Source organism: Callithrix jacchus, chromosome 13 (genome assembly GCF_049354715.1).
Source record: "Callithrix jacchus isolate 240 chromosome 13, calJac240_pri, whole genome shotgun sequence".
Taxonomy (NCBI): Eukaryota; Metazoa; Chordata; class Mammalia; order Primates; family Cebidae; genus Callithrix; species Callithrix jacchus.
In genome coordinates this window covers 104,781,083-104,803,154 of record NC_133514.1, presented here as the reverse complement: position 1 = coordinate 104,803,154, position 22,072 = coordinate 104,781,083, and the positions used below count along the sequence as shown (strand labels likewise).

The 22,072-nt window shown below is 41.6% G+C and overlaps 1 protein-coding gene across 7 annotated transcripts in view; it reads left to right on the top strand.

Annotated features, from left to right (window-relative positions):
• The window catches only part of RNF152 (ring finger protein 152), an 87,642-nt gene extending 66,762 nt beyond the window's left edge, over nucleotides 1-20,880 (top strand). For all 7 annotated transcript variants that reach the window (XM_078348248.1, XM_008979911.5, XM_078348251.1 and 4 more), the window contains one exon: nucleotides 12,215-20,880. In XM_078348248.1, coding sequence (XP_078204374.1) covers nucleotides 12,351-12,962 — 612 coding nt within the window. In that variant the 5' untranslated portion in view covers nucleotides 12,215-12,350 and the 3' untranslated portion in view covers nucleotides 12,963-20,880. The remainder of the gene's footprint in view (nucleotides 1-12,214) is intronic.
• The last annotated feature ends 1,192 nt before the right edge of the window (nucleotides 20,881-22,072 follow it).

The window sequence follows — 22,072 nt, the reverse complement described above, 5'->3', positions numbered from 1 at the left end:
TTTCCTTCTTACCTTGCCTAAATGGAAAATCAGCCCTCATTGAGTTACTGCAGCTGGAAGTAAGAAAAAGCAGAAGTAATGAGCAGACTGACAGCTGACTCCCTGTAGTGCTTAATTTTAGTACCAATGCCTTTAGGAATTCTTTGCAACTTCAGTGTAAGGCTTAATTCGTGCGATGAATCATCAATATTGAGGGTAGGTAGAGAAATCGCAGCAATAAACACTCTGCTCAAAGAAAATAATGTTATGAATGGCTTTTGAATAGACTTATTTAAAGAGATATCTATAAAACCCACTGGGCTTTTACTTTACCATTCTTTTCAAATGTTAATATAGAATGTTCTTTGGGTAATTTGAAGAAATTTAAAGAAATATATATATTTTTAATGTGTGAAAGTAAATGAGTCTTAACAATTAGGTAAATTTTTGTTTTTTTTCATTGAGCCAAGATTTGCCCTTCCTCATTCTCCTTCCATCCTTAGGGTACCTCAAATTAATAAAGCGCTACTTGTTATAAGTCATATATGTTCTTTAGTACTTTGAAGGAATGCTGAATGTGTTTGGGGAATTTATTCAGTGTCCCTTCTTGATGGTCAAGGTGAACCACCATACAGTACTGCTGTGGAGAGGGAGATTAACCGGCCAAATTGAAATTTATTCAGCTACTTTGTGGCCTGCTATAGCTATGCAAAGGAACAGGAATTATGGCCAAAGTTCAGACCCTAAGGAGGAATTTATCATCATGTCTTTGTGAAGTTCCATCAGATAAGGAATTACCTTTAATTTGGAGCGATCACGGTGACTTCTGGCATCGTTGCCCATAGTGCTGAAATAATAGATCCATATTCCAAAGGATACAGAATGTTTGGACCCCTTCCTCTATGCTGTCACTAATGGCAAATGATGGCTATTGTTTATGTTCTTTGCTCAGCTCTTTCTGGTCGTCTGGAAACAGTTATTTCAAAACAAAGCTGCGTCTGTTGGCCTACCTCCAAAATAGAATACATAGTAATTTTGAAAACATTTTGCATTCTGGAGCTTGACAGAAAACTCAGGTAAGGTAACCACTGTTAGAGCAACAAGCTGATTTCGAGCTAGGTGTCTCTAGAGTAATATACTAAATTTGAGAGATTCAGGGAAGGGCTAATGGAAAATGATGTAGATCTGAGGTCCACAAATAACAGCCTATTTTTGTAAATGCAGTTTTATTCTAACTGTTGGAGAGGAAAAGTTCTTGCTTTAGGTTCAGTGTCACAGGCATGCAAATGGAAGTCACCAAAGACATGTTAAGAGGAGAAAACGTTTATGTATACATACAACATGTGCCCAGATGAATTTAAGGATTCCATACCTAACTTAGCCAGGGAAAGGAAGGGGCTGAGAAAGGCCGCCATGGGAAGAACAAATAGGTGTCTTTATGAAAGGAAATGGATTTTTAGGAGTTCAATCGGGAGGTAAGAGTATTTGTGATAAGGCGTGTGTTTGCATGTGTGTGTGGACTTTCTGTCTTTTTTGTGGTCAAGAAACTACCCTGGAAAGGGAATTTATGTGGGTTTATCTTTGTTTATGGCAGTTCTCATTTCTCAGAAGTATCTGTTTTTATTCTGATAAGGGAGGCTTCACAAGTCTTTCTGCATCTATTGAGTCTCAAATGTCTTCAGCTTAAAATAGTCTTTATACCAACTCTGGGGTTTCCAGTGGGTCCCCACAAAACATAGCCTTGCCGATTCCTTGAGATACTGTCTGACTGCTTTCGCACTTTGATGGCGGAGTTATCTGTGAAAGAGACTGTAGGTCCGCAAAGCTAGAAGCTGAATATACCACCTGCCTCTTTCCAGGAAAAGGTTGTGGGTCCCTGACATAAATAAAATATAAGGGAAAATATTTTTTAAAAAAACAACAAATTGGCTTAAGGTTTCAATTTGTTCTGGAATTTGCGATTGGTTAAAAAAAAAATTAGGAGTAGGGAAAATGTGTATTTCATTTTATTAAAATGTGAATTTGTACATGGGAAGTTTCTCTGGGCTTTTGGGGGCCCTGTTATCTTGGACATAAAGAGTAGGGGCCCTGGAGGCCTGTAGCAGAGAGAGGCCTTTGCCCTCCAAGGGAACGTGTCTACTTGGAGGCCCTTGCAGCCCTAATGCATACCCCGCAGCCCTCAAACCCTTAACCTCCAGTGATGAAGTTGCGTGCTTTCCTGGTCTGCAGCTGTCTCCAGACCTTAAGTTACCATCTTCATATCTTGCATCTCTTGAGGTCTGTGGTTGGAGTCTGCCTGTATGATGCTGACAGGGTCCGTTGTGATGCTTAATCAAATAGAGGAAATGTCACTGTCCTTCGCCTGAGTTTTCTTCTCTCTCCAGTATCTCTGGAATGGAAAGAACAGTGGGCCAGATTGTTGGCTCATTAAATCCAAATGTCCTTTCTGGCTCTGAGAGGCAATGATAGTTACGTTTAGTAGCTCTGCTTAATTCCTATATGTGATCAATTGGATATACATGCTCAGTTGAAGAAGAGTCTCATTCTAGTCCTCTGTCTATACTTCTGTCTTTCCCATGATTCTCTTTATATGGTTCTTTCCTTCTGGTTGTACATCCAGGCTCCTTGAGGGTAGGACTCTTGTTTGCCATGGCACCCCCAGTGCCTTGAATAGTATGTAAGGTGAGTTCACAATAAATATCTGCTTACCCACCACTCTATGCTTTGTACTGTCCAACTGCTGGTAAGACTTCGTAGGATTTTTGTTTTTCCATCTCATTGGTTTTACCTGTATGCTTGACTTGTCAGTTATTTCAACTCTATTCAGAAGTCCAGCAGTCAGGATAATTGATCATCTTTATTTGCTCTGCCTGCCTGCCTGCCTGCCTGCCTGCCTGACTGTCTGTCTGTCAGCATCTTTTATCACTCCCTCTTTCCAGGGAGCCTGGGGATCTCCTGACACTCTTTTCTAACTCTTCCCTGCCTTAATGACCATGAGCAACTTTTTCTTGACTCTCACTCAGTGATCAGAGCAAATGAAGATAAAGCCATGTGTTTGATGAAGCTGGAGTTAACCTTGGCTTCCTGCATAAGCCAGAAAAGAAGCTGTGCAGCTTCTTTTCAGGGTAGAGTTGGGACCCTCTTCATCCGGTAACAAGTTTGGGAAACAGAAAGATCTTTCTTGATCTGGAAAGGATACTGATTAGACTTGAAGGAGTTTTTCTATTATTGATAGTTGCTAAAAAAAAAAAAAAGATTGAAGTTGTAGCTTTTTCTGTTTGGGTATGCGCTCTAGCTCTATGCATTCATTAAGTGGAAGGCATAAAGGGAGAACTTTCTAAGTTGCCTTCCGTGTAAGCAGTTTAGATGCCCCCTCCCTCATCTCACATACATGTGCATTCTTGCCAGATTTATGCCAGATCACATACCTGATATTTGTAAGTGATCTGTCAGGCATGAGAAGCATATAACAAGCGGCCTGGCAGTACTGTCACGTGGTTGGAAACCTAGCAGTGTTTTCAGCAATTATTTAGATCATAGAATATTTATACTAGAAGGTACTTTAGGGGACTGCCTAGTCCAGAGTCCAAATTTTTCAGGGGAGTTAATAGGAAGCTCATCTAGAGGTTATTTCCCTAAGGTAACCTATCTTTGTAAGTACAGAATAAGAGCTAGAATTCTTATCTTCTCATTCCTAATAGTAATGATTGGCAGATATCCAAACAAAAACCAGCAGTCATCATCACTCATTGCGATACTGACATGTGGCTTTAATTCCTAAAAATGTCTTGATTCCAATATACTTTGATTTTAAATATGCATCACCGAACTGTGGAGAGGTCAAATATATTCATCGTTTATTAACTTGACTTAAATGAAATGCACATGGGGCTGGGTCAGTACTCTGGTGACTGTGGCGCTTGGTGAGTTGAGTTTTCCGTGACAGAATTGGCACATGCCCTACCAGAGCCCCCTGGCATAGCATGCCCCTGCCTCCATGGCACATCCAGACAGGGACAGCACCTAGATCCAATATAACTGAGGCCAAGCCAGGCCAATTGGGCCCACAGTTGTTCCAGTGGGCTGTGCTGGCAGGGCCAGGCCTTCAGTTGTGTGGTGAGTCCCTGGGGTGACCTTGGCCTTCTAGATGGTGTGCTGCTTTTGTCCATTTCAACCACTGTTATTCTCTCTGTCCCACCTTGCTTGCTTTTGCCACCTTGGCCAGATGGCCTCTAGCACTGTCAGCATCCCCTGCCCTATTCCTTTGGTTATTTAAGATGTTTATATGACTATAATTAAATTTAAGATGTTTAAATAAACAAAGGGCTGGTGTGGTGGCCCATACCTATAATCCCAGCACTTTGGGAAGCTGAGGCGGGCAGATCACTTGAGGTCAGGAGTTTGAGACCGGCCTGGCCAACATGGCGAAACCCCATCTCTACTAAAAATACAAAAAAAATTAGCCAGATGTTGTGGTACACACCTGTAGTCCCGGCTACTCAGGAGGCTGAGTTAGGAGAATCGCTTGAACCCAGGAAGTGGAGGTTGTGGTGAGCCAGGATTGCATCACTGCATTTCATTCTGGGTGAAAACAAAACAAAACAACATGTTTAAATGACAGTTTTCACTTTCTGGACTCTTTGCTCCATCAAATACAGTAAACGAGGATGCTCATAGAAAGAAACTGTGCAAATGTTAGGGCTTGGGTCAATGGAATTCTCAGTTGAGATTTGTCAAAGTCCTGCTCCATTAAAACAATGACTGTAATTACATCAATTGGACTACACATGTATGCAGCAGTCGTGTTCTGACAGGATTGCTCTTTGCTACCAGAGGACAAAAATCAATGACACATCTGTCACCGGGCATACCCATTCTTGCCACTAATTGGAGTGTTTGCTAAGATCCAATATAACTGAGTGGCTGGCAAGCCAGCTGAAATACCAGATGAAATGGAATTGTGATTATTTTGTATAATCCCATTTCAAATATTTATATTTTGTTGAAGATTTAAGTAGATGGCCTGTCTCAGAAAAATATGCTATTTCAACAGGAAAAGAAAAGCAACGTAGTGCCTATTAATTTCTGCATTTGAGTTTTTTCTCAACACAAGCTCTGAATTGAAGGTTCTCATAGAGACTATCAAATGGAACGATTCAAGGTCAGCCAGATATAATCAATATCAGTTCAGGCCACAGTTCCACAGAGAGGCTTCGTGATTAATCCCACTGTCGCAGAATGTATGAAGATTCTTTAGAGTGTAAGCAGAGTAAAACTATCTGGATTATCTACTTCGCTGGCTTTTTTATCCTTGGGCTCATATGCCTGGACTTCTAAAAGCAACTGCGATTATAAAAATTCAGTGTTGGAGATCTTTGCTATTTTACCACTTACCAAATGAAAGGGCACATGTTGCCACACCGTGGCTTTTCAAAAGATTCATAAAATTATGTATAGGTTTTAAAAAGAAATTTTTATTTTGTAAAAATATATCGTTATTGTAAGGACCTCCAAAAGCACCAAATATCTATGGCCTCAAAATAACAACAATAACACAAACACCCCATTTGTTTGTCTATATATTGTTCAGTTGATGTTAGTCATGTAACTATGCACAGTTTTATGAAGATATGTTTGAAATAAGTTCTGTCTTGGGAGCCATCCGGTTTTTGAGAATACCTTCCCTGAGCCACTATTTTCTTTGTGGTCTGTTTTTCTCTTTGATCTTGACTTAAAGTTGTTTTCAAATAAATTGTAGTGACATTTAAAAATCGTTCTCATGTATTTTCTTATATACTTGTTCTTATGCATTCTGCCGAAGTACTCTTTCCTTTTAAAACATAATGCGTATTTTATCAGAGTATCACATCTTGCTCTTCCTGTAAGGAAAACAATGCCAAACACAGGTCTCTGAAGCAGCAGCCCCCAACCTTTTTGGCACCAGAGATTGGTTTTGTGGAAGACACTTTGTCCACAGGGCAGATGGGTGGGGAGCGATGGTTTCAGGATGAAATTGTTCTACCTCAGATCATCAGGCATTCGTTAGATTCTCACAAGGCGTGGACAACCTAGATCCCTCACATGGGAAGTTCACAATAGAGTTTGTGCTCCTTTGAGAATCTAATGCCATCTCTGATCTGACGGGAGGTAGAGCTCAGGTGGTCATGATCGCTCGCCAGCTGCTCCCTTTCTGCTGGGCAGCTAGTTCCTTACAGGCCATAGACTGATACCGGTCCATGGCCTGGGGGTCGGAAACCGCTGTCCTAAAGTAATCACTGATATGTGTTTATTATAACATACTTGACAGGGAACTCTGAATTTCTTTTCTGGTCTATATGGACTTTGTTTCCATTCTTTCTTCTTTCTTCAATAGTTGACTCACATCTTTAGACTTTATGATGAAAGGGGGAAAGAATGATCCATCATTAGCTTCGGTCCATAGCCTCATAAATTTTCTTCTCTTTACCTAACGAATCATCATCATTACTAATTACCCTCCAGAAAATAAACTGGAATGCAGAACAGGCTGGCTTCATGTAGAACAAATCAGTGCATAAATCAGATGCTGCTGTCAGAATGGCTTAAGCGGCTGAGCGTGGAAAAGAGAAACTGTTTTCCCATTCTGTTTTTGTGTTCAGCTTGAATTGTAAGGCCTAGAACTTACTTGGATAGCGTTGGAAATTGAATAAGAAAATCTAATTTTAAGGGAGCTTAACACAAATTAAGGGAACATTACTTGGAACATAAATTCATGAGTAAAATCGCATATTGGTTTTTGTTGACAAATGATGGTGCGCAGGTTTTGGGGTAGGGCCAGAAGGAACACTTGCATGCCTCCTCCCAAGCTGTTCCAAGAGGCAGCTCTTTGATAGCCAGAAAGTGCCTCTGGGCAGATCTGTGCCTCAGCACAGAGCACTATACTGAGTGGTGAGGAAGTGGAGAACAGGCACTGTCTTCTCTGAACCTTTCACTGTGTGGAAGTATGTGGATCCCCTGAGCTCATTTGACCTTCAGCCACAACTGCATCATCCCTGCTTGGCCACGGAGAAAGCAGGCTCAGAAAACAGGTAAATAAATGAATTTGTCTGGTGTCACAGCTGGTTAGTGATAGAGCTAGGCTTTGAACCCAAGGTTCTTTGAGGCCCAAACCTCTGTTCTTCCCACTTTGCTAAGCTTCTTCCCACATTGTTATACAGAAATTAGGGTAAATAATATGGAAGGAAAAAAGGTTAATACGTAAATTAATGGTCACTGTTTTGATATGTCATGAAACATTTTTGTCCCCATCCTCATTTACATTGAGGGTGTTTGTTCTGGGTGAAGTTGCTAAGGAAAAGTCTCTCCAAATGCATACAATTGCAGGAGTCTGTAAATTTTCATATCCTGCCTCAGTTTTGTTGTTTCTATCCACCTGTATCTTAAAGTGATCAGTCCTTCCCCGCAGGCACAGCCACATCTCCCTAGAGTCAATCGTATTCTCGCCTGATCTCTGTGTGTGCACTTTAACACTGAAGAGAGATAGAGCAGGATTCACCAACAAACCCTGGTTTTTGTCTCGTTTTAAGAATAGTAAATGTATTACCTTGAGTATAAAATTATAGAAGAATTTTATCCTACTCGTGAACACCTTGGGGATTTCCACTTCCATTCTTCAGTCCCTGCTGCAGCAGTTCACACATTTTCCCCTTTCTAAGCTCTGCATACTAACTTCCCTTGCACCTGTGGCTGGTGGTCACTATGTGGGCAGCACAGACCAGATCCTCTGGCTTTGAGCACCTTGACTTAACCTTCACTGCTCCTCTTTGTTCAAATTCCTCTGTTCAAAAAATAATGCGTGTCTAGATCCTCCTCCCTCTCAGCTACTCTCCTACCCCATTTTCTTTCTTTTTTTTTTGAGACGGAGTTTCGCTCTTGTTACCCAGGCTGGAGTGCAATGGCGCGATCTCGGCTCACCGCAACCTCTGCCCCCTGGGTTCAGGCAATTCTCCTGCCTCAGCCTCCTGAGTAGCTGGGATTACAGGCACACACCACCGTGCCCAGCTAATTTTTTGTAATTTTTAGTAGAGACGGGGTTTCACCATGTTGACCAGGATGGTCTCGATCTGTTGACCTCGTGATCCACCCGCCTCGGCCTCCCAAAGTGCTGGGATTACAGGCTTGAGCCACTGCTCCCGGCCTCCCCATTTACTTTCTACTCTATTGTACCCCTCATACTCTGCTGATCCTACTCTTAAAAATAATAGCAACCTCCTAGTCACCAAACTCCGAGGTCTTTCTTCAGCACTCACCCCTATGACCGTGGGCTGCTCGGAGTGTTTTACTGGGTGCTGGGATCCATTGATGGATCTCCTCCTACTCCTGCCCCGTCCTTTATACCAGGTTTAAGAACAACTTCTCCCCAGGAGGCTCTCTCCTTTTCGTTTTGTCTATCTCTGGATTATCTTGCTTCTCTGTGGATGCCGCCCAATCTTGTAGGTCCTGGCCTGACTTTCCTCCTTTCCTCTGCAGCATCAGTCAGCTTTTTTGACTCTCTCTTTTTTTTTTTGAGATGACATCTCACTGTGTCATCCAGGCTGGAGTGATCTCGGCTCACTGCAATCTCCGCCTCCCAGATTTAAGCGATTCTCCTGTCTCAGCCTCCTGAGTAGCTGGGATTACATATGTGCACCACCACACCCAGCTAATTTTTTTATCTTTAGTAGAAACAGAGTCTCCCTATGTTGGCTAGGCTGGTCTCGAACTCCTGGCCTCAAGTGATCTGCCTGCCTTGGCTTCCCAAAGTGCTGAGATTACAAGCATGAGCCACTGCGCCCTGCCTTCTCTTTGACTCTTTAATATTCCTGAATAACTTAAATACCTTCCAAGCACCTGCAATGGAATATGGCCTGAGCAGAACTCACTGTATTTCTCTTTATGATCCCTGTTTCTCTTAATGATGCTACCCTCCTCTCAAGGCTCCATTTTTGGCTTCTTTCCCTGTGCATCCTCATTGCCATACCCTGCAAGATCCTGCTGGAATTCTGTGAACCTCTCCTCACATCTCATCATTCCCTGCTAATCACCACTATTCATTTCAGCTACTCATTAACTCTTGCCTAATGTTGTAATAGCCTTCCAATAGGTCTTTCCAGCCTTCCCTCAATGAATCATTCTGCTACTCTTAACCTTTCTGGTGTTTTCCCCTTGCTCACTCTAAAGTCCTGAATCCTTGGCCTGGCACTGGGGGTTGCCCACAGTCCAGGTCTGCAATCTGTGGCCTCTGCCTGACTAGTGTCATTTCCTCCTTCCCTGTGGAATCTGCTATCCCTAGTTGGGCCTGGGGAGAGTGCTTACAGGTTCTCTGAGAGTTTTATTTCTTTAAGAGGCATCTGCAGCCGGGTGCAGTGGCTCAAGCTTATAACCCCAGCAGTTTGGGAGGCTGAGGTGGGTAGATCATGAGGTCAGGAGATCAAGACTATCCTGGCCAACATGGTAAAACTCATCTCTACTAAAATGTAAAAAATTAGCCAGGTGTGGTGGCACATGCCTGTAGTCCCAGCTACTCAGGAGGCTGAGGGAGTGAATCCCTTGAACCCAGAAGGCGGCAGTTGCAGTGAGCTGAGATCACGCCATTACACTGTCTTAAAAAAAAATAGGCATCTGTATCAGAGACCCTAAAGGCTAAAATGATCAAATTCTTAAAGAAGACTTCTCTAGGTTACTCTTATTAGAAACAATCCTCTAGCCAGTGTCCCAGGTAGAATATGAAATATTCTGTAATTGCCCACCTTCTTTCCTTTGCTCATGCTGATTTCATAACCTGAAAATAGCCTGTCCCCTGATTTTATGTGTCTAATCCCAAAATCCAGATTTTTCACTAAACTGCCCCTGATTCCTTCAGCTCCCTCAGGGTACCTTGTATTCACATTACAATTGTTTAAGTACTCAGCACTTCCATGTCTAGGCCGGGACTTTCTTATGGGCAGTGACAAGATCTTAGTTACAAGGGACAAAAAGAAACATTATGCTTGACACATAAGAGATATTCAATGAAAATTTGAATACAAGAATGAAAGAAAAAATATATCCACGTGTTCCTTCTTACCTAACTTTAAGTTGTTTTGGGGTAGAATGTGGGTCTGGTTTATATCCTACAATATTTAGCATTGTGCTTTGTGCATAATAGATAGCCCATAAATATTTCCTGAATTAGTGAATAGCTGTGTAGTTGATCCTGATATGAACTTTCTGAATGCCACTTACTGTATTTCACTTTCAGTAACTTAAGTGCTTTTAATATAACTAACGTATTTTAAAGTATGTTGATCTTTTGATTATTACTAGTTTTTTTTTTAACAGTGATTATTTTTGTCTTTGAACTGGTTTGCTTTTTCTTGTTTTTTTGTTTTGTTTTGTTTTGTTTTTTGTTTGAGACAGGGTCTCACTCTGTCATCCAAGCTGGAGTGCAGTGGTGCAAACACGGCTCACTGTAGCCTCAACCTCCCAGGCTCAGGCGATCCTCCCACCTCAGCCTGCTGAGTAACTGGAACTAGAGGCGCTTGCCACCATGCCTAGTTTTTGTATTTTTTGTAGAGATGGGTTTTCACCATGTTGCCCAGGCTGATCTCAAACTCCTGAGCTCAAATGATTCTCCCTCCTTGGCCTCCCAAAGTGCTGGGATTGCAGTGTGAGTCCCCATGTTGGCCAGGTTGGCTTTTGCTGCATTCTTAATTTTGATTGTTAACACATTATATATCACGGGGTGGGGGAGGGTGGTGCTTTCTTAGTTTCACAAAGGAAATTAGAAAGAAAAAAGAAGGGTCACTTTTAAGAAAAATGTGAAGGAGCTTATCTATTTGTTATAGCTCCCATCTCTAGGTATTGGTGAGGTTCTAGGACTAGCAATTTTTTCTGCAATAGTGCTTGAGTCATTCATTCTAGAATCATCATGGCTCCATCCAGGAACACGTAATTTGGATGCTTTCAATGGGAAATGGAGTCAGGCAGCCTTTGTTGAAATGCCAGTGGAGCGTTGGGGGTTCCCAAACTTCAGTGAAGTTGAACTAAGTTTCTTTGCCTCCCCTCCATACCAGGATGCGAACACTGTTTTTTGTTTTTGTTTTGTTTTTTAGTTTTTACAATGAGGAATGCTTGCCGGTCTTTTCTGACAACCTTTTACTGTAGAATATTTGATTTCAATTGCTGAATTAATGGTTCAGACATCCCTCTTTCTGAGGGCATTGGTTCCAGGACTCCCATGTATACCAAAATCTGCAAATACGCAAGACCCACAGTCAGTGCTATAAAACCCAAGAATATGAAAAGACAGCCCTTGGTATATGGGGGCTTTGCATCCTCCCCATATTTTGATGTCATTTGGTCACAGATGCAGAATCCACTCATAGAAAGGGCTGACTGTATCTATTCAAAAAATTTGTACTTGAGTGGATCCAAACCTGTGTTGTTCAAGGGTCAACTGAACTTGCTTTTAGTTGTGTTACTTGGTGCAAAGCTAAGTAGTAATGAAACAAACTAACTGGAAAGTGTCAGGGATGCCTTTGTGATGAGTTCGCCTTTGTGATCCACTCCACCTGAAGGTTCACTGCTGCTTCTGGTTTTGTTGTTGTTTTTGTTTTCTTCTCTTCAAATGACTTGGTGGGAAAGATCAAACATGCCTTCACATGCTTCTTCTGTAGTCTGACTTTAATTCTCTGTGAGAGAAGAACAATCCTAACCCATGTATGTAAACGGAGCAAGCTAGTTATTGGAAGTACCTAGGCTTGTGAAGTTACCTAAATCTTGCAATTAAGACTTGCAAGTGGGTAAGTAGAGTCAGGAAAAAAGGTCAGATGATCTATGGAGAGAAATTTACTTCTAGGAAATGCTACATACTTATTGGAAGCAGGAGAGTTTCTCCAGTATATTTCAGAAGGATGACCCAGAGTTAGCTGAAATGTATAAAACAGAAACAAAAAGATACCCTCTTTGTGAAATATGGGCACACCATCTACACCTATGGGAGATGTTCATTTTTTTTGGAAATGAACAAAGTATTTGGCGTGACGTGCTCTCTGAGACAACTCTCATTCACCTTCCACTGGGCGTTATTGGAATCCTATAGTTTCAAGAGTGGTAAATTTTTAGGCTTTTGGCCCAATGTCAAGACTTCTGAGCAACAGTATAAATCCATTAGGTATGTTGACATCTCAACATCTTTGAAATAATTAATATTGTTTACATTATTTGTCTCTCTCAGAAATGAACACACCTGTGAGTACTGGATGCCTGTGAGCTCCCCATCACTGGCACTGCAAAGTCGCAGAGCGGGCAGCCTCTGAGAAGCAGCTCCTTCCCCTTCACCTTGGCCTTGCCCTTCCTGCTCAAGGTCTACCATGGAGACGGTGTCCCAGGACTCCCTGCTGGAATGTCAGATCTGTTTCAATTACTACAGCCCCCGGCGCAGGCCCAAGTTGCTGGATTGCAAGCACACTTGCTGTTCAGTGTGCCTCCAGCAGATGAGGACCAGCCAGAAGGACGTACGGTGCCCTTGGTGCCGTGGTGTCACCAAGCTGCCCCCCGGCTTTTCTGTGTCACAGCTCCCCGATGACCCGGAGGTCCTGGCTGTCATTGCCATTCCACACACTTCCGAACACACCCCGGTCTTCATCAAACTTCCCAGCAATGGGTGCTACATGCTGCCCCTGCCCATTTCCAAGGAGCGGGCGCTGCTGCCCGGAGACATGGGCTGCCGCCTGCTGCCTGGGAGCCAGCAGAAGTCTGTCACTGTGGTGACCATCCCTGCCGAACAGCAGCCTCTGCAAGGTGGGGCTCCCCAGGAGGCCGCAGAGGAGGAGCAGGACAGGCGGGGCGTGGTGAAAAGCTCCACCTGGTCGGGGGTGTGCACTGTCATCTTGGTGGCCTGCGTCTTGGTCTTCCTCCTTGGCATCGTGCTCCACAACATGTCCTGCATCTCTAAGCGCTTCACTGTGATTTCCTGTGGCTGAAGACAGCTGCAGGGAAGTCTCTGGTGGGTGCCAACTTAGGGGTTGAGCAGGTTGGTGATGAGATCCCGGTGAGAAGATGGGGGGGGAGCGACACTGACCATTTGGTGCTGAGCTCTGGCCTCTTGGTTGCCTCTTGATTTACCCCAAGACAGACACGAAGGGCAGAAGGTGAGGTCTCAACAAGATACCAGGCAAATTCTTCTGAGTGTTGATGGCAACAGCTTTGAAGATGATTGCATGCATCCTCATAATCATGTATTCAATGGACTGTAATTTATGATTTTTGAAAATCATGTTATGAGATAGACATAGTCTACTTAGACGTTAAAATGCGCAAGTGCATACAATGTGATCTTCTCTAAATGCGGTAGATTAAAACAAAGATGCTGTGTATACAAGTAGAGTTAAACCTGCGAATCCGTGTAAACATCCAGTGAAGACATGCACTGCTGGCTTCTTTACTTTTTCTTTGTTGTTCTTTTTATTGAAATGCAGTCTTCATCTAGTTGCTAAGGCTTTTTATACATTTTGAATGGCACCAAAACAAAATAAGTCACGATGGACAGTCGTTGTTGTGGAGAAAATATTTGAACAAGTGTCTCCAATGTGTTGTGTTTTGTCATGAACCTTCATTTTCTTCATGTGTGATTAGAGCTCGCTACGTGTTGATGAAACTGAAAGCTCAACAGGGGAGCAATAAACCGAGAAGTCGTGAGACATGTCCAATCCTGCGGGAACCCTGTACACTGATTTTCCTCAAGCCATCTCACAAAATAAGGATTTCAAATGTAAATATTGTGTATTTGTGTGTGTATGTATGTGTGTCTAATTTGATTTACCTCAGGTGTTTGAGTCTTTGCAGAAGAATCCCAGGATTAAGACTTCATTGGGCATGGGTGAGTCGAGCGTCTGAAGCGGTGGCCACTTCATGGGCACCTGCACGCAGCGAGGAGTCTCCTACCCGTCACCTGCAGCGCTCACTCCTCCTCTGTGTATTTGAGTCCTGCATTTTGTCAGAGGCAAATGGAGAGTAACAGAACAGTGTCTTTTCTCCCAGTTTTGGAATCTTGCGCTGGTCATGAATGTTGTGACTGATGGCCAACCCGGGCGGGCGTTTTAATAGATGGTCTGTGGTTCTTTTTTGAAAGATGCTCTTCCACGAGAGTCAAACCAGTTAGAATTCCAGTTTCCTCTTATTGAAGTAAGAGAGAAGCTCTCCTGTAATTTAACATGTTTTTTACTGAGGAAAGTGGCAAGGTAAACTAACAGCTCAAATTCCCAAAATAAGTGGACCAGTTCTTCATATACTGTCAAATATTCTTAAATGTGCAATGGTCTCTACATGCTCATGAGGAAAGCTCTGCTAGATGTAAGTGATAAATTCCTGTCCCTGGGTGCATGTGCATTCAGAAATAGCTGTGAGCTTTACAGTTCCCATCTAACTTATTTTATGGAATTCATGAAGCAAGTGGTATGTGACAAGGACTCCACTTATAAATATAACTTTTTATGTTCCACTGAATCCCTGAAAATGGTGAGGAGGGTGGGGGGAAGTGAAGGAAAGACAGCAGGGCTAATTCTAAAAAGCAAGGCTAGAAAACAGCCCTGTGAGGTCAAGATAATTTAATTTATTTACATGCTACCTGTTACCTTCAAACAGCACAAAATGTGCATATAAAAGTGATGGAATTAATGTGAAATAAAACAAAAATATAATGACTAGAATACGACGCTAATACTGCTAATTGGCATGAGAATTTAACATAAAATTAGGAGCTCTGATTTTTCAAATTTTTCAAATTTATCATAAGACCTTTAGGAAATGTATTTGAAAGCTCAAAATAGAAAGTAGGTTAAAATGCCATTTTATTGTGTAAGCTCGTGGGCATTATACAACAAATAATCTAGGATTTATTTGGTATTAATAATTTAGGCATCATATTAGCTGAATACTCTCCTCTATTACATAATATACTGTTGGGTTAGTGTCAATTTCTCTAACTCTCCCAGGCTGCTGTAATGCATGTCTGACCTAATTTCTGTTTCTCTTGGAGAAACACACACACACACACACACACACACGTATATACACCACAGAAATGTTGCATTAAGAATGCTACATTTCAAATAGACTTTACCCTCGCAATTTTAGGCTATGCCATATTCAAATTAATTTTGTGAGTGATATCTGCATATGTTTCTGTACAGTTTGAAATGACTGACCCTGTAGTGTAGTATGTGATATTCTACTTGTTAAAGTAGGTTAGAAATAGACACTAATGTGTGTGATGATAGCGTCCTGTGTTTCTTAGTGCAAATCTGTAGAGTAAAAATGTTCATAGAACTTTTACTTAAAAACAGTCCCGTGCTAGAGCTACCATTAAGCAGTGCAAAATTATTTGGCAGTATGGTAGATTCCTGACCTCAAATTTAACAACAGCAACCACAATCAGATTATTATTATTTTTTCTTGCGAGTCTTATTGACATAAGAAACATTGTTGAAATTGTTTAAATGGATTCTGCCTGCAGTTATTTGTGTACCTGTTTGTTAGGGTGTGCATTCTTGTGTGTGTGTGTTTGTGTGTGTGTGTGCGTGTGCGTGTGCGTGTATGAGAGCATGGGGGAGGAGAGAGAGAGAGAGAGAGAGAGAGAGGTTTTAATGTTACTTGGCATCCTATTGTTCTGGCCTCTTTTGGCATTTACCAGTGACCCTTAACGAACACATCTACCCATGCGACCAAAGTCCACTGACACAAGAGGCCAGAATTCTTACTTGCACATCAATGAACAGTCACAACTGGAGAGCACAGAAAGTTAGAGCTGAAAGCAGCATCCGGTGGCTTCATTTTGTAGATGGGTCCATTTTGTAATTCTGCAGAAAAGGGGGGATGTGAACTTTGCACTGCAGTGTCTTCTTGCTCTGCATCCCAGGTCTATCTCTATCTGGCTATGATCCTTTCTAGGGTTGATTAATACCCTTTACTAAGTCAACTATTGCTTTAAAGGATATTTTTTGTAGGTTTATGTGCTCATTTTAGTTAGCATCTACCTCTGGGAAAACGAAAGGAGGGTTGACATAGGGATGAGTATAGATGTTGAAAGACAGCTATCAAACCATGTGGTTTGAATTTTTAAAATTGCAGAGCATTGGTGTCCAAATCTCCCACCCCACTTGTTTGTAAAGGACAGTGAGTGTTGTGTAAATAGTAAACTCTAAGAAGCATGAATTTTTGTCTTTATTAATGATCTTGACATAAGCAAGAGAATGCTTCATTTGTTAAGTAGAGCCAAGAATGCTACTAAAAAGCATTGTCTTCGGAAACATTTTGTATAATGACTTGGGGCATAAGTTGTGATGAAAAGGCAACTTGGTTCTCAGTTCCAGTCATACTTAAGGATCAGAAAGCTCTAAGATATTTTCTTTAAAAATAGAATTATTTAATTTTTTGCATGACTTACATATTGGGACCTTGAAGGTGAAACCGGGTGATGGTATAACCCGTGAGATCTTCTAGACTGGCACAGTTCTATAGAATTTTCTGTGGCAATGGAAATGCTCTGTAACCTGTGCTGCCTGGTACAGTGGCAACAAGCCACATTGACTTTCAGGCAGTTAAAATGAAGTTAGTACAAGGGAAGAAGTGGATTTCAAATTTTATTTAACTGAAATCTAAATGTGACAAGTGGCTGCCATATTGAACAACACAGTTCTGGATGATTGTGCCTGGGGATCTAGCATCAAGGTGTTAATGGAGTAACAGTGGGGTGGAGAAGAGAGTTTGTGTGCTAGGAACATGTAGTTGGCAAAAGGCAAAAAATTCTTCTCAGCTCAAAAAGTATGTGATCTCTAGTATGACGGTAAAAATTCATTGTTGCCCTTTGGAACTGTTGCTGATTGACTTTAGGCCAAGGAATGATCAGTGAAGCTTAAAGAGAGCTTTATTAAGCCCCTTTTCTGGGATCGTTAGCTGCATGTGAACCTATTGTCCAAAAATAGTAGTTAGACAGTAGCTATAAAACGTTTGACTTGCAAGCTATGCATGACCTATACTGTGAAATTGTGTTTAGGGTCTGTGGCCAAAAAGTAAATGTTACAGGAAAAAAAAAAAAAAAGCCTAATGAAATCCCTGTTCACTTCCAATATCTTATCCAGACTTCATTGCTGTATCAGTAAGGTGCAAATATAAGAGCAAGCATGGTTTGCAGTGGTCAGACTGTTTTTGTTTGCCCTTGAAGTCTGCCAGCTTGTCATTGTATTTGGTGTGGGCATATGTGGGCATCATTTTTCAGATGCCAGACTAAAATGTAGGTACTATTTTTAGAGTGAGATTTTGACATTGTTTTAGTCTCTTTTTTAAACAAAAATTTTAGTTATCACTGAAAGAGTTGAAGATTTGAAGCTTTGCACAAAGGCACTTTTTTTTTAACAGTAAAACATATTGCCCATGAAATGTAAAGACTTGAAGGTTACTGAAGCTACTAGAATTAATTTTTAGCTAAATAAAAGGAAGCAGAAAATTCAGTTTGAAATATATTTTTTCTGTAAATACCAGATTCTTACTGATAATCTGGTATTTATTCCAGTCTAGATTTTGATTTGAAGAATTCCCATCCCTTTATTTGAAAACTTATATTGCTTTCAAAATTGGTTAGTCTGCTTTTCATTGTTTTCCAAATGGAATATATACCAAATGCATTCACTTCATTTTAGCAGAAATAGTTTTGTTGTTGTTGTTGTTTTTTTTTTTTTTTGTAGAACTCATCAAGACTTTTCTTCTTAGCCTGTCTTTAAAAATCATTTAATTTTTTTTTTTGTCAAGATAGTAGTCTTTCTTTAGACTTAAGAGGAAGATTGAAGTCCAAAAGTTATCGGTGCAAGAGGAATAATGCACAAAAGACTTCAGTTTCTATCTTCACTCAGAAAAACGATGCTGCCCACCAGTCAGCATTTTGTTTCCACATAAGAAGTGTCAGTTTGTCATCCCTGACCTAGATGGAGAAGCTGTTCCTTGATGTTGCCATCATTCTCAGTAAATTGTCACCTACAAGGTAATCCTTACCAAAACGGAAACTATCGAGAAGAATAAGATAGCCAAGGTTATTCAGTAGCTGTTTTGAAAGTAGCAGTCTATTTCAAAAGCAAAAACAATGATGTTCAGTTGCTGGATTTTGTTCAACATGAACCGCCCCCCCTTTTTTTTTGAGATGAAGTTTCGCTCTCATTGCCCAGGCTGGAGTGCAGGGGTGTGATTGCCGCTCACTGCAACCTCTGCCTCCCAGGTTCAAGTAATTCTCCTGCCTCAGCCTCCCAGGTAGCTGGGATTATAGGCAGCGCCACCATGCTTGGCTAATTTTGTATTTTTGATAGACACAGGGTTTCTCCATGTTGGTCAGGCTGGTCTTGAACTCCTGACCTCATGTGATCTGCCTGCCTCAGTCTCTGAAAGTGTTGGGATTACAGGCATGAGCCACCGTGCCTGGCCGACATGAAACACTTCTAAAAAATAAGTGGAAATTCAAGCCATTGATTTTTCTGACACAACTGACCACACACACGCATACACACACACACCACAATTTAGCTGTAATTGACACACACACACACACACACACCACAATTTAGCTGTAATTGACACACACACACACAAAATTTAGCTGTAATTGACACACACACCCCACAATTTAGCTGTAACTGACACACACACACACACCACAAGTTAGCTGTAATTGGCACACACACACAATTTAGCTGTAATTGGAGTTAAAAATCAAGTTAAAAAATATTGTTAGTCCTGTTTTCCAATTTGTGAGTTATACGATATTGGATTAGATGTTAATTTCTTAACTGGTTGCTATGGGCTGCATACATTATGTCAAACTACCTTTGAGAGTGTCTATATAAACACATGAAACTTTTCAAATGTATGAGGAGGTAGGTTCTACTGTATACATTTTATTGGAAAGCCATTGATTGTTGAAGAACGTAAGCAGGTGGGGCATTTAATTTCTTCCAAATACCTTATTTTTTGGATCGGTTTAAGTGATTGGGGTGAGTGCACCATTATTCTTGAACCCCTGAAATGTGGTTCCCATTTTTCTGCACAAATTTTCTTAGTAAAGCCAACAATTTTTTTTTTCCAGGATTCACTGCCTGGGATATCCCACTATATACATGTCACCTATGATGTAGTGGTGCTTGAAACACTCATCTCATTAGCTAGATTTTATTCTAATCTAAGGTTTTTGATATTTTTCATACTATGATATTTTTAGGGACAATCAGTAATATTTGCGGCAGAGCACTGAGGGACCTCTCGAAGTCTGCAGCAGCATGCATTTTCTTTGTTTTTGTAGGGGAGGCTTCCCTTTTGCTGTCTGTGTTCTAGAACACTGCTCTCAATTCATTGCCATGGGATGTAGAGCTGGTAGCCCATGTGAAAGTCTTCTGTAATCTCCTTGGGGTGTGAGTTATTGGGTTATTCTAACAGGAGTTTTCCAAAGGGATGGTCCATTTTTAATTCAACATTTGCTTTTTGAAAATCTAGAAGTAGACAGTTGGATATAATGGTGGTGGAAGAGCTTGGGCTGTAAGCAGAAGGAAATAAATATGACAAATGCCTCTTAAAGGGGATCTAGTTAATACCTCTGTTACCTGTTTTTCAATAGTGGGAGGCCGCAGTAGCTGGTACCTTACACTGTGCCTCAGGAAAATCCTATGAAGATTTCATTTACAAATCCTCTTAGGATTTTCTGGGTTGAGGGACAACTCAACTATTAAGTCGAGGGAGAGGGAGAAATGAAGCATTAGGTCTACATCAATGGACAGGCAGATAAACCCAGAGAGAGAAAATACTTAATAAAGGAAGAGAGTATAGCTGCAAAACAAGACATATAGGAGCTGAAGGCCAGACATGGCAGAAACCAGCTGGAGAAAGAAGCGCAGGGCACCTAGGACAACTTAGTCAAGCACAATCTGTCATTCCAGTATGGACTACCAAGTTCAATTCAGGATGCTTAAGACACATGGGGCAATATGTTCAGCTGATGAGGACCCAAAGAGGCCCCATTTTCCCCATCACCCTATGCTATGCTCATGGCTTGGATTGTTAGCACACTAGGCAATTTCAGAGCCTGCTCAGGAGTTGGTGGCCACTTTGGTGCAGACAACCAACCCTAAGACTCTAGAATCCTCTTAACCATGGAAGGCAATGCCTATTCCTGTGGATCTATCCTGACTTGAGTATGTCAGTACTGTCGGGAAAATGAGTTCAAGAATATTTCAGTTTATAAATCCTGGTTGCTGTCATATAGGTTTTCATTCCACCACTCACTTGTGTTTGCCTCACTCCATAGTCATAGGTGTGGAAGCTGGTTTCAGCTTGGGGCTGTAACAAACTCCCATCATAAGCCATGTAGCTGCGGCCCAGGGTTCCTTCCATCTACAGCTTCAGTGGTGGGTTCCCTGGCCCTCTTGATAACAAAAACTCCAGTCTAATGGCTAGATTAATGCTGCTCAGAGGCTATTAACTCAAATCCTTGACGTGTTTCATTTACAATTATGTGGATTATTTATTTTAGGAGTTTTTTTTTTTTTTAAGGGCCAAATAGCCCTACAGATAAATGAGCTGCTGGGCTGTGTAGAAAATATTGTTCAAATGTTGCCAAATATTGACTTCGTAAGGGGGATATCAAGCTGCTGTTTATAAATCTGAATGTCTTAAAAGCATTCTTGCTTGCTCTCTCTGTTATAGATGGTGTCTTAGCAGTCCTGAGTTTTCCAATGAACCCCATTTTAATATATGGTATTTTTGTATGCCAAACTGGTGTCTCGTCCTTTGTATATGTGGTAATGTTGATTTTATGACTACTGTTAAAACACATTTGCTATGATTAAAATTCATAAAAATGATTTCAAATAGACTCATGCATTGGTTTTTTCCCCCTCCTAACCCCACGAAAAGAAAAAATTGGTGGAGAGTTTCATCATCAGTTATTCTAAGGACTGTAGTAGACTTGGACAGTAGCGCAGTAAGAAGATTCTGAGCCAAGGATTTTTTAAGTGGAGATGACTTTTCAAGTAGCTCCTCCGAGAGGCCAAGGAATATGGAGAGGGATGTGGAGGTGCAGAGAGAGAAGGTAACACATCTTTTGAGTAAGCCCAAGATTGTTTTGACAAGTTGGGTTTTCATGCTTCTGGTGGTTCTACCTTTATCCTTCACTGTTTAGAAATGATGCTGCATGTCCCAGGCCCCAGGTGAATTCTCCTGTTGCACCATATGTGGAACGACTTCATGCAGCCCCTGTGTAGTCAGGCAGAGTCTCTTGGCCTCTTGGCCCTGAGTCTGGAAAGGTGTCCTTCACGTAATGTTTTCATCAGTAGGGTATTTTGGAGAGGCTTTTATGATAAAAAGCATCCTGTCTTTTGATAACTGGATCATGTCAATGAATTTCAATTTACTTTAACAGGTAGTCTAATCCTAATTAAGAGTTATCAATGACCTGATAGGCATGGGTGCTGGTGTAAGCATACTCTGGCTTTCTGAGAAATCATAAAGTAATCCTTATAGTTTTAAAAGTGAAATGTGAGGCCAGACATGGTGGCTCAAGCCTGTAATCCTAGCAATTTGGGAGGATGAGGTGGGTGGATTGCCTGAGGTTGGGAGTTCGAGACCAGCCTGGCCAGCATGGTGAAACCCTGTCTCTATTAAAAATACAAAAATTAGCTTGGTGTGGTGGCAGGTGCCTGTAATCCCAGCTACTCGGGAGACTGAGGCAGGGGAGTTGTTTGAACCCGGGAGGCGGAGGTTGCAGTGAGCTGAGATGGCGCCATTACACTCCAGCCTGGGTAACAAGAGCGAAACTCTGTCTTAAAAAAGTGAGATGTGACCAGGCACAGTGTCTCATGCCTATAATCTCAGCTTTTTGGGACGCTAAGGATGGAGGGTAACTTGAGACCAGGAATTTGAGACCAGCCTGGGCAACATAGTGAGACCCCTGTCTCTACAAAAATTAAGAAGTTAACTAGTCCCAGTTTACTCATGAGGCTGAACCTAGAAGTTGCTTGAGCCTAGGAGTTTGCAGCTACAGTGAGCCTGATCGTGCCACTGC